Source organism: Helicoverpa zea, chromosome 30, assembly GCF_022581195.2.
Source record: "Helicoverpa zea isolate HzStark_Cry1AcR chromosome 30, ilHelZeax1.1, whole genome shotgun sequence".
Taxonomy (NCBI): Eukaryota; Metazoa; Arthropoda; class Insecta; order Lepidoptera; family Noctuidae; genus Helicoverpa; species Helicoverpa zea.
The window spans coordinates 4,674,811-4,690,486 of NC_061481.1; the positions used below are offsets into that span (position 1 = coordinate 4,674,811).

The 15,676-nt window shown below is 39.6% G+C and overlaps 1 protein-coding gene across 1 annotated transcript; it reads left to right on the plus strand.

Moving 5' to 3' along the window:
- Positions 1-15,596, plus strand: LOC124644549 (pancreatic lipase-related protein 2-like). Its single transcript, XM_047183989.1, has 8 exons — positions 1-150; positions 683-857; positions 1,267-1,415; positions 7,794-7,892; positions 10,881-11,027; positions 12,679-12,871; positions 13,388-13,522; positions 15,520-15,596. The coding sequence occupies exons 1-8, from the start codon at positions 93-95 to the stop codon at positions 15,575-15,577; spliced, it is 1,014 nt and encodes a 337-aa protein (XP_047039945.1). The 5' UTR covers positions 1-92; the 3' UTR covers positions 15,578-15,596.
- The last annotated feature ends 80 nt before the right edge of the window (positions 15,597-15,676 follow it).

Genomic DNA, 15,676 nt, shown 5'->3' on the forward strand with positions numbered 1-15,676 from the left:
CGGTTTCTATAATCTACACCCGCGATCTTAGTTTTAAACAATATATAAAATATAATTCATGATAAATGACCTAGTATAGTAATTATTTTGTTATGAAAATGTCCACGTCAATTGTTTTTGTGGTTGTGTTTATCGCGTCGGTAGTTACAGGTATGATTTTAAAACTAGACCAAAACATAAGTGTTCAACTGCATTGTATACTAGATAGACCAAGTTTAACTTGACAGTAAGAATGGCGTCCTAGCCAATTGCCGGCCACAAGTATTTGCTTGGACACAGGTGCACTCACTATTCCTTCACTCTCATAGCGCGATGGGACGGCAATCCGACACCACCGGAGAGAGATCACAAGCAGGATCGACATTACGTGCTCTCCGACGCATGCGTGTATCAATCATTTACCTTCGGGCTCCGGATTCCATTTTGAACGTTTCTGAAACCCCAAAAGCTACCATAGCTAGGAACTTTATTGTGTGATATATTTTTGAATAGGTATTTAAAAACCTAGGGTAGGGTTTTTTTTAAATGAATAGGGGTTTAGATACTACTTAATATCATTTTTTGATTTGATTTCGAAAATAATCGAGCTCCGAAAGTTGAATTTATCCACACTGAGCGTGGCCCGTCATGCTCTTGGCCGGTTTTTTTTTTTGGTAAAATCTCCATCATTTCTTGTTTCCAGGTCTACTATCATCACCACACGATGTGGTGACCAGGTGGTCTGCAGGTCCTCGCTACCAGTACACGAGTTCCCCTGAGGGTTCGGAGCTGGTGGACTCGTGGCTCACCGCCGCAGACCTGCTGCTGGCTGCCAGATACAACCCTGCGCAGGACAATAACTATCATTTGTTTACTAGGTAAGTAATTGTATACGTATACCTACTAATATTATAAAGCTGAAGATTTCGTTTGAAAGTGCTATACTAAGGTACCATGCTATGCATATGCTATTTTCTATCTAGCTGCGCGAAGTAGTTCCGATGGGGAAGCTGGTGTATTGGTTCCGCTTCAAGAATTCTTGTACATATTTCACCCATTTATCGAGGAAGCAATGTATAGGCTTTTTATTATCCATTTGTGTTAAGTTGGTTCGATGGCATCAAGCGACTAGGAGTGTAAGAAACTCGTTCGCGATTTGCTTCAAAACTCTCACCTTATTTTCATACCATTTTTACCAATACATAGCACAACTTACGAGAAAACCTTCACACATACTTAATACCCAAACAAACCCAGGTTACAATAACAATTAATTATTGTCTCTAGACGAAACCCTTCAATCAGTCAACCGATACCGTATGGAGCTGATAGTCTTCTCAAGGCTTCCAACTTCGATCCTCAGAAGAAGACGGTCTTCCTAGTCCATGGATGGAAGAATACTCCACTATCTCTGTTCAATGTGCAGATGGTTCATGGTAAGTGGTTCGTCAGCTGCCTAGCCTTTTCCGAAGTATGTTGGTCGGCATCCAGTATGTGGCTACACTAGTTGCTAAAACCACTTTTGAACAGTATGTCGGAGGCGACATCAGGATGGCACTATCGTCCGACATCAGTTAGGGTAATCAAGCAAAGAGATAACTCAAAGAAACTCAAAACTCAAACAAACTAAAAACTCAAACGTTTATTCAAATTAGTCAGAACAAAAGACAGCCCCCAAAACGCCCGCCCTTTGCCACTTCCTATGTGTTTTGGCTTGGGGAGAAGAAGTGGCGGAACAAACTCCCCAGCAACACATGTCTGTCTGTTAGGTTAGAAGAACCATTACAATACAAAAATTATAAGACACTACAATTAGTTTAGGTACTACAACGCTAGGCAATAACACTAGGTACACTACACGTAACGAAAGGCAGTAACGCGACAACTCCACGAAGACTCGACGAAGCCTCGACCAAGACTCGATCAAGACTGAACCAAGACTGAGCTCCGCGGACGCCACGCTGACCACCACGACTCCGCCAAGCGCGCCAAAATGTTGTTTCACCGGAAACGCCACCAGAGGGCGCGCTTGCGTGACGTTTAGTGTCCGTACTATTGACAGTCTCCGACACGGCCATCCTGCGTAGACCCACGTCCTCGTGGGTTAATCTGCAACAACACAAACACAACACAGTATGCACAGTACAGTCTCGGCCACTCCTGACCACAACAGTAACTCTCGATCTTTGTTTTACGCTCTTACTTCTCTCAAGGAAATGAAACAAACTTCAAATGGCCTCAATTAGGTCTTTAACAAACAATCTAGGTGACAACTAGTTCTCAAAAGCTATACCCAGAGCAACCGAGTACTAAACTCTCACAAGCAACAAATCAAACTCTACATTTAATTGGGAAATTATCAATGAAAAGAAAGAAAATAATCGTTTCATTACAATAATTCAGAATCAAAATTAGGAAACTCAAAGTAAAACCGATCACTGCCTCTTACAAGAGACAATAAACTCTAAAATGATAAATTAAAACAAAACATTTAAGCTCTACATGTGACCATGGCTACACTTAGCCCAGTAACCTCCAGTTACTCTTTACTCTTTACTGCGAACCTCACATAGGAACGCCGAGTCTACCCTGGACTCATTGGTTTCCACTGAAACCCGACCTCCGCCAGAGCTGACTGCTTACCGCGTACTCACGGACTACTCACTGAGCAGACGCCGATTTCTACTGAGCTACGGCTACACGACAGCCTCTGGTACGGTCCGATCATCATGCAAACTCAAACACTCCTCAATATCATAACTACTTCGTTCCATCTCAATTTCATCAGTGATACTTTGATTTTCCGGCCTATCAAGTGCGAATTGATTTTTAATTAGAATCAAATTTTATTTTGTGTACAATAAAGAATAATAAGAAAGCATTGATAATTAATAATCTAAAACACAAGTGACAGAATACAAGTCACAAATTATTCCTCAAAATCAGTCACGACTATGGACCAGCTCAATAATTCAAAGTTACAACATTTAATTGGTTATCGTGAAGTTTGTCTGGTCAATTTAAACATTTTCAATGAAATAGAATGCTTTCACCTTGTGTGATGACATGCGATGTCCTGGCCTGTCGCAACTCATACGGCCTCCACGACAAATCCGGGGGAGGATGACGCTCCAAACAGCAACTGCAGCGCACCTCGTCCGCCGCTTGACTAGTAGACCTCGTCCTGTTCTCCAGGCTCGGTTCACCTTAGATTATATCTGTAAAGCTAGAAATAAAAAGTGCTTAGGCAACCGATAAATATTGACAACATATGGGTCAGCAACAAACCTTCTCGTTATGTAAGATAGTAAGACCTACACACATGTTACAGATTTAAAGAATAGCAATCACTATTCAAATGAAGAAACTAGATACATTAAATGCTAAGCACGAAATCAAAGAAAGATCGAATTGCTAGTCAGACTCAACTTGTAAATTACAAAATCATTACAGCTACGGTCGTCATTCACATCTACGCCTTCTACTTGATAGGCTTCACATAACCGTCGTGTCCCTTAGCCGAGCTCTCAGCCCATCCTGGCCTCCTAGGGACCACAACCACAACCACAGTGACATGACACCAACTGTACCACAGATTCACACAGGTCTCTTCCTGGTCACCCCGATGCCGTCACACAGGCCAACGGGTCTCTTCCAAGTCACCCCGATACCCATCATAGGTACAGCTTAACACAACGAAATTACAGAGTAGGTGAATGTAACACCTTACCAAAATCTATAGTCTGATGCACAATTCAATCAAATGACGCAAAACTGAAATATTCTAATTTGAGGTTTTAATTGATAAACAGAAACCAAGTCATCCCTGTGACCAAACATAAGGTACACACTTCAGCCATCCTTGTGACAAGTGTTCAACGGCAGTCATCTCTGTGACTTCCAACGTAACAGTCAATCAACCCTGTGATTGAAGCGCAACACACAAGCATACACACATGTCAACCCTGTGAACCTAGCTTTCATCATCTACGATTTCATTAATTAAAAAAAAAAAACTACCATCATTAATCACACATCAACATCTCAACACATATCGTGATTCTACACAGTGCCTCCATCAAGCACGCAAATCAACATACATAACGCCTCCATCAAGCGCTATCTGGTTTGAGACCAAATAGAACCAAACGATCAGCCGAAACCACCTAATACCACCAGCTATATCTATGCTGGCCGTTTGAAGAGGTTGAGACCGGGCTCTCTGCGGCTCTGAAGGAACGAGACTGCTGCTACAAGGAAAACATCCTAACACCCAATCCTGCCAAAACTCACGTCTTGTGCCTACCATCTACGCAACCGCATGGCTAACCACGAGATAGATGTCGCTTGGAGAGCCGTACGTATCGCGCACATGAACTGCCCAAGGTCCCTGGGCGTAAACCTGGATAGGGCACTGACGTGTAACACCAACTGCGAATATGTCAAAAAAAAAGGTGAATTCGAGTAACAACGAGTAGTCGCGTTACACAGTGGAAAGTTGCTCGACCTGATTTCATACCACCCGTAGAACGACTCCCATCAGTCATGAATTAGCGTGTCCTATATGGAAGTCCCTAACAGACTACGTACACCAGTCGGCAGATGCAAGGATAATCTATCTAGGTAAGGCTATGCTGACGACAGCAGATTGCCGCACCACAACCACAAACAATGCTGCCTAATGTGCCCCAACACCTGCAAATTAAAAGATCTTCTTGCCGCCACTGACATTACGTTAACGTCAGAAGCGACATTTACGTGCTCTCCGATGCACGAGTGAACTAATCCTCAATCCCCAGACTAAAGGCTGCTTTGTGAAAGTTTCTAAAACCCACAAAGCGATTTCGTCCCGACCCGGGAATCGAACCCAAGACCTCGTATATAGCAGTCACGCTTGCGACCACTAGGCCAACGAGTCAGTCAAACAGGGGCCCGATTCTCCTAATTATACTTAAGCGCCATACGATTTACGTTCGACTCGATTCGACTGAGATCCAATCCCGACTCGATTACGATTGAAGCGTATGTGGCATTCCGCTATTTTTTCTTTGAAATAAACATTTTTATCCTTTTCTATCATTCAATAATGAATCGTTTTGTCTGCAAATGATTTACGATTGCAAAATGATTGTACAGCAAACTACCGTATAGACCAAAATTACCAAAATAGCAGACCAATCGCACACCAATCAAATGTCAATCGAATACGATTGGTCTTTTATTAGTAGCAGAATGACCGATATGGTTAAAACTGCTATTGCGATCATATTGCGATTCGTTTTCTATTCGATTTTGACATTATTAACTTAGGAGAATCGGGCCCCTGTACAATGTACAATGACAAGCCACAATAAAATTGGATTGATCTCACCATGTTTATCATTCAGGCGTCTCTTAACATCTCTGTGCATAGTGCCTCGTGTATGGTTATGCTGAAATCCGGCGCGCAGTAGAATCCAGGCGTCGCGCTCGCGAACACCACAGCGACGAACTAGCAGACTAGACTCCTTTCACTCGAAGCAGGGGAGGCTCACGGGATTATCACATGCAAAAGAATTTGGAAATCGGTTAATTTTATCACAACATTTTCATAACAACTATGATAATATTGCTATCATGGCATAAATCTAATTTCACTGATTGACGATTTTCCCAGCAATGCAATTCATGAAGGTCACGTGAACAGTATGTCAGAACATTATCACATTCGGATTAAAACAAACCTAACAGTAGCTTTATAACGAAGCTTGTGGCAATGAATGCTCCCTGAACCCAGGCGGTTCCAACATAATAACCAACGGCATAACCAACAATAATCAGCGAGACAGACTGCCTTTCAAATTTAAAAATGTCGTAAAACAAATAACGTCAACATAAAGCAAAAATGGATCGGTCTCACCGGGTTTCCACTCAACGCCTCAACGCGCATGACGATCGCACATCGCTATGGCGCGCAGTACAGCAAGGCTTTCGCGGACGTGAAGCCACGGAGATGCACGAGCACCAACACTCCGAACTCACGATGACACGTTGGGCTCCTGGCAGGCAGCTGGAATGCTCCGCAGTAATTTTGTCGCCAGATTGCACAATAACCACCGTCATTGTTGAAACATGAAAAAAAAAAGACAGATTCGGTTAATTTTCTAGCATACCCTCAATAACTAGCTTGACATGTAACAATGGAAAACGATACCATTACCATAACCGTGGTTACCATACTTGTACCTTTGCTGAAATTCTTAATAATTCTTCTACTACAAACTCCTTTTCAAATTATCGACGTTACATTTTTTTTTTTTGTTAGTGGGTAGAAATTTATCTTCGCATGGCGAATTCGAAACGCATGTGGGCATTCAGATTGCATCCCACTTCTGATGTCGGAGGCGACATCAGGATGGCACTATCGTCCGACATCAGTTAGGGTAATCAAGCAAAGAGATAACTCAAAGAAACTCAAAACTCAAACAAACTAAAAACTCAAACGTTTATTCAAATTAGTCAGAACAAAAGACAGCCCCCAAAACGCCCGCCCTTCGCCACTTCCTATGTGTTTTGGCTTGGGGAGAAGAAGTGGCGGAACAAACTCCCCAGCAACACATGTCTGTCTGTTAGGTTAGAAGAACCATTACAATACAAAAATTATAAGACACTACAATTAGTTTAGGTACTACAACGCTAGGCAATAACACTAGGTACACTACACGTAACGAAAGGCAGTAACGCGACAACTCCACGAAGACTCGACGAAGCCTCGACCAAGACTCGATCAAGACTGAACCAAGACTGAGCTCCGCGGACGCCACGCTGACCACCACGACTCCGCCAAGCGCGCCAAAATGTTGTTTCACCGGAAACGCCACCAGAGGGCGCGCTTGCGTGACGTTTAGTGTCCGTACTATTGACAGTCTCCGACATATATCTAAGATTAAATTATAGATACCTAAGATTGAATAGTTAGATTAAAATATTTCCTTATGATTCAAAATCAAAGCTAAAATCGTTTATTCAAACTTGGCTGCAAAACAGTACTTTTCGAACGTCAGAAATTTACAAAAGACAGTTCCCAAACGCCCACCCTTCACCACTTCCTATGTGTTTTTGCTGGGAAGAAGAAGTGGCGCAACAAACTCCCCAGCAACACATAGAGGTATTATTATATAGTATTGTTAATTTGTAGATGTTTTTATCTCACGAAAGGGCGTGAGAGATACTTGTGTGTGTTGTAAATGCACATTGGCTTTTAAATCCATGTTTCCTCGAGACTTTTCCTTCACCTTTACTCAATTGAGTATAAAGGGGAGGTATAAAAAGGTTTCACGGACGGGGCGGAACTTGGGTTCGAGTGCGGGGCTGCTGTGCAGACCATGTCCCACCTCATCGCATGTCCACTGTGCCCTGAAACTTGCTCGCGGCATCAACACAGTGTAGTCTCACTATAAGACATGTCATCCACACAAAAGAAGAAGAAGAAGAAAGGAAAACGTAAGGAAGTTCATAGAGATAGTACCTAGGTACTATCTATGATATCTATAAGGGAGTACATAAAGAACCAGCCGCCATCTTGGATGGTCCGCCATATTGGATTTTCAGATCAATCGGTTGAAGATATATCTACTTCAAAATTGAGTTCAAAGCATGCAACCATAAAATTTAGTTCAAAATTGAGTAAAAAGAATGGAAGCCGACACCGACATAAAAAGGGAATGGGCAAATGGGAAAAGGCCAGACCACTGAATGTTCTTTACAGCCAGTACAGATAGTAGAATGTTTTTACGGATCAAGTCCACCTGACTATAATTCTTCATCTTTCACAGCATACGTGGCAGCGGAAGATGTGAACCTTATCATGGTAGACTGGAGTATAGGTGCAGCTGGCACCTACATGTCTTCTCTGCTCAATGTGCCAAGATCTGGTGAGTTTTATCATGTTAACCTTGACTGATATCCTAGATTTTTAAATCTTTAGAATGGACCATCTCTTTATTCGTATATTACTGTTTCCCGCGATTTCCCGACGGAGTTTCTTACCCTACCCGAAAAGAATAAACCATTGTCACCCGGTGACTTAATTTATCAAAACGGTTTAGCAGTTACCTGGGTACAATCAAATAAGTACCTAAGTTACTAAGTCTAAGTTACTGTTAATTAAGTAAAATTGCATCTAGTACTAGCTTTCGCCCGCAGTTTGACAAAAACTATCCTAAAACCTTCTCGCGGGTTCTAAGTTACCTCCCCTCTAATTTTCAGCCAAATCGGTCAAGCCGTTTTCATGTTATGTCGTGACAACGGAAAGCGGGTTTCATTAGGGTTCCGTACCTCAAAAGGAAAAAACGGAACCCTTATAGGATCACTTTGTTGTCCGTCTGTCTGTCTGTCTGTCTGTCTGTCTGTCTGTCTGTCTGTCTGTCAAGACCCTTTATTTCAAGAACGCGTGGACGTATCAAGCTGAAATTCACATGAAATACTCAGGTCTATTGTCCCTTTAAGCTGTGAAAATATCAAACTTCTAAGCCAAGCCAATCAAAAGATACAGCCAATTATGTCGATATTTTCAACAAATTTTGGACACTCGCAAAGGAATCAAAACCTACAGGATACTTCCCGTAAACTCAGAGTCTTGAAATTTGGCATGAAGCATTGTCATATAATGCAAATATAGGAAAAATTGCGAAAATCTCATTTTTTTAGTTATATAATATAAAAAAAATATTTTAATAAAATAAAACTTACTACCTTATTTCTCACGAACGAATAAAGATATCAAATTGAAATTTATACCAAATACCTAAGTCTATTGTCCCTTTAGGCAGTAAAAAAATCAAACTTCTAAGTTAACGCGATCAAAAGATACAGCAGTTATGCCGACACCTTAGACGAATTTCCGTCACACGCTAGGGAATCAAAACCTACAAGGTACTTCCCGTGAACTCAGAATCTTGAAATTCGCCACGAAGCAGCGTTATATAGTACAGATAAAGGAAAAATTGCGAAAATGATAAATTTGAAGTTACATAAAATTTTAAAATATTATTTTTGCTTACACGACATAAAATATTTTTTTAATAATTATAAACTTACTACCTACCCTTTTTTACATGAACGCGTAGAGATATTAAAGTTGAAATTCATATCAAATACTTCTTAAATATAATTGCCTCCAAACTGTGAAAAATTTTAAATCATTCAAAGGTCATTGGGCACCTTAGTATGGAAACCATACCCACGGCGGATACGAACGAAATATAGCACAGTATAATGATAAAGGCTCTGATTTACTATGGCATTAGTCGCATCTATGTGAACCATGGGATTCTAGAGAAAATCAGGTGTAAACATCAACCGTCTTACCACAAAAACTTTTAAACGTCAGTTTAAGCCTTGTCTAAAAAAATGACAAATTATGACGTTGACATATGGTTCATTTTGCAGCCACAAAATTTTTAGACAACTGTAAACCAGGCGTTAAAGTTTTTGTAGTAAGGCCACAAATATTTTCCTCATTTCAATGGGGAATTTAAACGACCAAGTTTGACGGATTTGAGATATCATTTCTTTGTAGTGAAAGAGTATACTCGCCGTTTATTTCCATTGTCATCAGGTCAGGATCTGATGATGGAAATCCTGAGAAATCGAGGGCAACTATCAGAAATTGTAGGCATGCATAGGATTAAAACTTGATTCTCAGATGTATGTCTGGTGATACTATCAAACAGTGAAAGTTTAGAGCTTACCTGATGATGGAGACGTGAGAAAGTCGAGAGAACTCTATGTATGTTTAAAAAAATAAAAGATCCCATTAGTAGTGAATTCTCATCACCTAAAATAAAATAAGTTCCAACACTAGGTTACCTACGTTATAAATTGTAAAGGAGTTCCCATAACTATATCTGATCTTTGCTATCGATGCCACAATGGCAGTTAAACCTATCTATGTGGAAAGTCTTCGCCAATACGAATAAAATAAGCCCAAACACGTGGTAGTTGCAACATACCGTTCAGAAGTTCCCTCGACTCTCTGTAGTCTCCATAATCAAATCAGCTCCAAACCTTCACTGTTTACAAGTACCCTCAAAAATACACTCACATGTCTGGTTTTGACTCGATGCGTGACTACAATATTCAAGAGTTGCCATCGATTTCTCAGGGTTTCCAGATCCTCATCAGAACCTGGTCATCCGAATTGGCATGTTCTTTCTTTATGAAAAGTCTTTAACAATAAAAACTAGCATTGCAACCTGTACAATCCTCTGAAACTGCTTGTCTTTTATATTTTTCAAACGATCCTGGACATTCGTCTCCATGGAATTTTAATAAAATATTTATATTCAAAGAAACGTCATACCATTCTCCACGATTTAAAACTACTTTGATTCATGTCCGCCACTTTTTACAAAGCGGGTCAGATATGCCCAATGACCTTTAAGACATAATTAGTTATTTTCAATCAGATTTCTGAATGATGAGTATAAAATGTTGTATATAAATAACTTTAATAAAATAACTTTTACAAAGTACTGGCCTACTATTTTAGTTATATTATAAAATAAAAAATATTAGCTATTTTGACTCTCACGAAATTACCATAACTATGATTGTTCTAAACTGAACGGTTGGCGCGAGACTCACTTTTTATCTATACAGGATTTGTACGGAACCCTCGGTGCGCGAGTCCGACTCGCACTTGGCCGGTTTATTTTTATATATATTTTATTATAGATTTTTATTTCGTAAAGTAGTTTAAGTTTTTAGAAAATAAAAGTTAAAATAAACGCAAAAAAAAATTCATGCAAAATTTTGGTATTGAAATATTTGAAATATTTTTTTTCATTGAAATATTAAGATTATCACATATCGCATAAAACCCAGATTTTTAAACAGAAATCCTCCGACCTCAATTACAGGGGAACACGTAGCAACTTACATAGAATGGCTGAACAGCGTAAGCGGCGCTTCGCTGAACAATTACCACATAGTGGGGCACAGCCTCGGCGGCCATCAGGCTGGCATCATCGGCAGAAACGTGGGCGGACACGTCGCTTATATCACTTGTAAGTACAACCCACCCAAAACAAAAATGTGAAAGACTGCCAAGTTCGATAATATGGGAATGCTTCGCCTATAAAAGAAGTGAAATCTGAATAAGTACCAAGTTCCATACACATACCTCAGTTAAAAATAGTTACTTTTTAATGATGTTACTTGGCAAGTTTTCATACACCTTGTTATAAACCTACTAAACGCAATGAATCAAGTATTTAATTTTCTATTAAAACTTGCCAAGTAATCATCATTAAAAAGTAACTATTTTTAACTGAGGTATGTGTATGGAACTTGGTACTTATTCAGATTTCACTTCTTTTATAGGCGAAGCATTCCCATATTATCGAACTTGGCAGTCTTTCACATTTTTATTTTGGGTGGGATTTCATTTATTTTTGTAAGGTTGTTTATTTTATTTTTTTCTTATGATGAAGTTAGTTAAAGAAATGTCTCATTTATACTATTTTTTAGATTTTTTAATATGCACTATGTTTCTTACAAAGAAATTAACTAGATTAACTAAATGGACTAGATTTACCAACTGACTGACATGAAATGTTATCATATATTATGTTCGTGGATCAAAGTTACACATTCGTTATTTTCGAAAGTGATTCACACTTGGCCGTTTTCAGATTTTTACTTTACTTTGACTAAATACAAACCTTTGTACCATTCGAAGATATATATTATATAAATATAGATAAATTTCGTTCGTTTTAGTTCCTTGGGGGAATAAATACCTTCATTATTTTGAAACCGACTCACACTTGGCCATTTTCAGATTTTTCCCTTTACCTTGACATAAAGACCTACCTCCATGCCAAATTTCAAGTCAATACGACCATTGGAAGTGGTCTAGGTTTTTGATGAGTGAGTCAGTGAATAAGTGAATCAGTGTATAGTAAAAATAGCGATTTTCTGACGTCAATATCTCAAGACCTACAATAGGTATATTAATGAAATTTTGTATTTTAGATAAGTGAGGGGGTCTCAACAGATACTAGAAATTTGATATGCGTAAATAAAATAGATTTTGAGTTACAGGGGGGTCGAATTTGGCCCGAAATGGTTCGTGTAATATAACCCACGGCCGGTGTGTCGCTTTTTTTGCTCGAACTTGGCGGACACACTGCCGTGTGTCTAGATAATTTGGACACTAGTACCTACCTTACACTTATATTGGCCCGATTCTGCTAAGTTAATAATGTCAAAATTGAATCGCAATAGCAGTTTTAACCATATCGGGCATTCTGCTACTATAATACCTAATATAAGACCAATCGTATTCCAACGACATTCGATCGGTTTGCGATTGGTCTGCCATTTTGGTGATTTTGGTCTATACGGTAGTTTGTTCTACAATCATATTGCAATCGTAAATCATTTGCAGACAAAATGACTCATTATTAAAGGACAGAAAAGGATAAAATCGTTTATTTAAAAGAAAAAATAGCGGAATGCCACATACGTTTCAATCGTAATTGAGTCGGGATTGGATCTCAGTCGTGAATGTGAATCATAGGTATGTCTCTTAAGTAAAATTAGGAGAATCGAGCCTCAGTTTGATAGTTTCGGAGCCTAAACAAACAAACAAGAAAATGCTTCCTCTTTATAATATTAGTATAGAATATAACTAACAGCACTTCTCTCCCCCAGCCCTAGACCCCGCATTACCCGGCTGGATCTCCAACCCGCAAGGCTTCCAGGCCTCTGACGGCTTATACACCGAGGTTATGCACACAAATGCCGGCGTGTCAGGCAAGCTGGTGCCTGTAGGTGATGTGGACTTCTATCCTAATGGGGGGGTCAATATGCCTGGCTGCGGGAATAATGATTGCAGTCATCATCGGTGAGTATCTTGTTTGCGTGAAAGAGGAAATAATCTTCTTAAATCCTATTTTTCGATAAACGTGAAAGTGGTGTGCCACATGAGGTGACTGCCTGTCTGACTTCCTCAACTCAGTTGATCGGATACCCTTATATAGCCTTGCCTTGATGAGGCAGATTGTTAGGCTTTCCGGCATCTGACTATCCGTCACGTTAACCAAAGCTGATAGACAGTCGGGACCCACCAATATGACGTGCTTTCCGAAACACGAAGGAACTCCTCATGACGATCACAAACCGCGTTGGTTATCTTACTTTCGGTCGATTCATTACTTAACCCAGAGCCTTACTAAAGCTAGAGTTTTTTTTTGGATTGGAGGCGCTTATCACAAATTGATTCGTTAATTTTCTTCGGCGTTAGATAGCCCATTTATTTACTTTCACTCAGATGCACGAAGTAGTTCCCTCAGTAGGTACCTACACTTACAAAATCACTAGCAGAACCTAGCCTAAATATAAATACATACTTACATTTCAGAGCAATCTATTACATGGCGGAATCTCTCACTAGCGGCGGTTTCACCGGTCACCGCTGTGTGGAGCTCGCTGCAGCTCTCGCTGGCAACTGCAGTGGTGACACACTCAACATGGGCGGAGGTAGTGCTAAGACTGGGTTAGTATATAATTGTCTTGTACCTTTGTTACAGCCTTTTTATCGTCCCACTGCTGGGCTGCGGCCACCTCTCACACGGAGAAGGATTGAGCGATAAACACCACGCTTGCTCAATGCGGGTTGGTGATTTCAGACTATAGGTATAGTCCAGGTTTCCTCAAGATGTTTTCCTTCACCTTGTTATCAGCCCTTGGCGTCTAAGATATACTTAAGTCTTGTGCCTACTTGAGTTTTATTGTCAAGACATAATACATACTGCGAAAAAAGGGATCCGTATCTAAAAACGGCCAAAAATAGCTACCTATCTAAAATATGCCTTACACTTGTAAATTTTGTTCACTTAATTGATTTATGAAGATGAATTTACAAATATAAAACCGCTTCGTAATTTGCTTATACGTACAGTCAACGTCAGGACAGTGGTAACAGTTCTATAGGAAAATCGTACTTATCAGGCCCGCCGTAAGCGGGCGTGCAGGGCGTGCACCGCACGCGGGCGGCACGTCCTAGGGGGCGGCAAATCGAGCGACTTATCACGTAATATTTAAAAAATACAATATCTTTTTACCAATGATTTGATTTCAATATTTCCGAACACAGCAATAGCGCTAAGAATATTACCTACTTACACTGCCCGTTTCAGTTGCATCTGTTGAAAGATCGTTTTCAAAATAAAGGGCACGATTTAGGGGGCGGCAAAATTAAACCATACGGCAAAATTAAACTATAATTACGTAATAAAAATATTTTAATGAAATTAGATGAGTAGATTAGCAATAAAATTTCAGAAAAAGCCGCCCTCGCTTTGGTCGTGTCCTGTCAATTTTGACGGGTTCATCCTTTGCATCCCCAAAAAAATTCGCGCTCGCTGCGATCGCGACTCCATGTCAGATATCACGATTTATCTTAGTTTAATTGTTGAGGCATTCAATTCCGAAAAAACATTTTTCGCGCACGATCGTTATGGCTTTTTATGACATGTTTACTTCATGAAAACTCAAAAGAAAAAATCGCGCTCGCTTCCCTCGCGGCTTCGTATACATTTGCAGTTTGCACTTCATTTCTGTGCATAGCTTACTATTTGACTTTGCTTTGTTAATTTACAGTGGTTTTTATTTGTTTTGTGTCCTTAGACTGAAAAATTTTCGCGCTCGCTTCGCTCGCACTTCCTTACATATGGAGTGGGTTTTCTGCATTGACTTTTTCAACGGGAAACCCACCAAAAACCATAAATAACATTTTTTACTAAATTTAAACATTATCAAAGATATTTATTTCGTTACTTTGAGTTACCCATAATCTGTTTTAAGCACTTTGATATACATATGTTGGTAACTATTAATCATTTTTTTTTAATAAATAGGGGTCACTTGCACGAGGGCGCTGCATAAGATCATTTAAGGACATTGCATTTGCAGACCATAAACTATAAAATTTGCGCGCTCGCTTCGCTCGCGCTTATTTACGATTACTTCTCCCTTCTTACATCGCACCAGGCGCACTACACAGAAGAGTTAAGTTTTTGTAATGATTTTGCTGCTTAGTTTTACACTTCAGTAAACAAATATAATTATTGTACCTGATTAAAATACGTATTTTATAATCTTAACGAAATTTTCTTTTTTTTTTTTTTTTGACAAAACCCAGTATAATATGTAGTCGTAGGGCGGCATAATCAGTTTTGCACGCGGGCGAACTAACAACTAGCGGCGGGCCTGGTACTTATTACTATTGAGTTAAGGTGCATGACAGTTACCACTGATGTGCAGTCTACCGTACCTAGTATTTTTTAGAAATACGGAAGTTACTGACATATGTTTTATGGAAGCAATTTACAAGTGTAAAGTCAGGGTTATTTTCGTTTCCAGTATTAATTTGTTGTTATAGCGACTACAATATTTTTCATCATCAGTTTTGCAATTTTGCCGTTATTTATTTAGTCATACAACACAGATACAGATTCGATCACTTTGATATTCCTATATTTCTGTTTTCAGATCAACTGGAATATATTTCTTAGGGACGAACGCTGGACCACCATTCTCTCAGTATTAAAATAGAATTTTAAAATTAATTTGATGTTTTATTTCTGTTTCGTTATAATTTAATAGCTGATGCCCGCGACTTCGTCTGTGTGGGCAATATGCTTCTAAA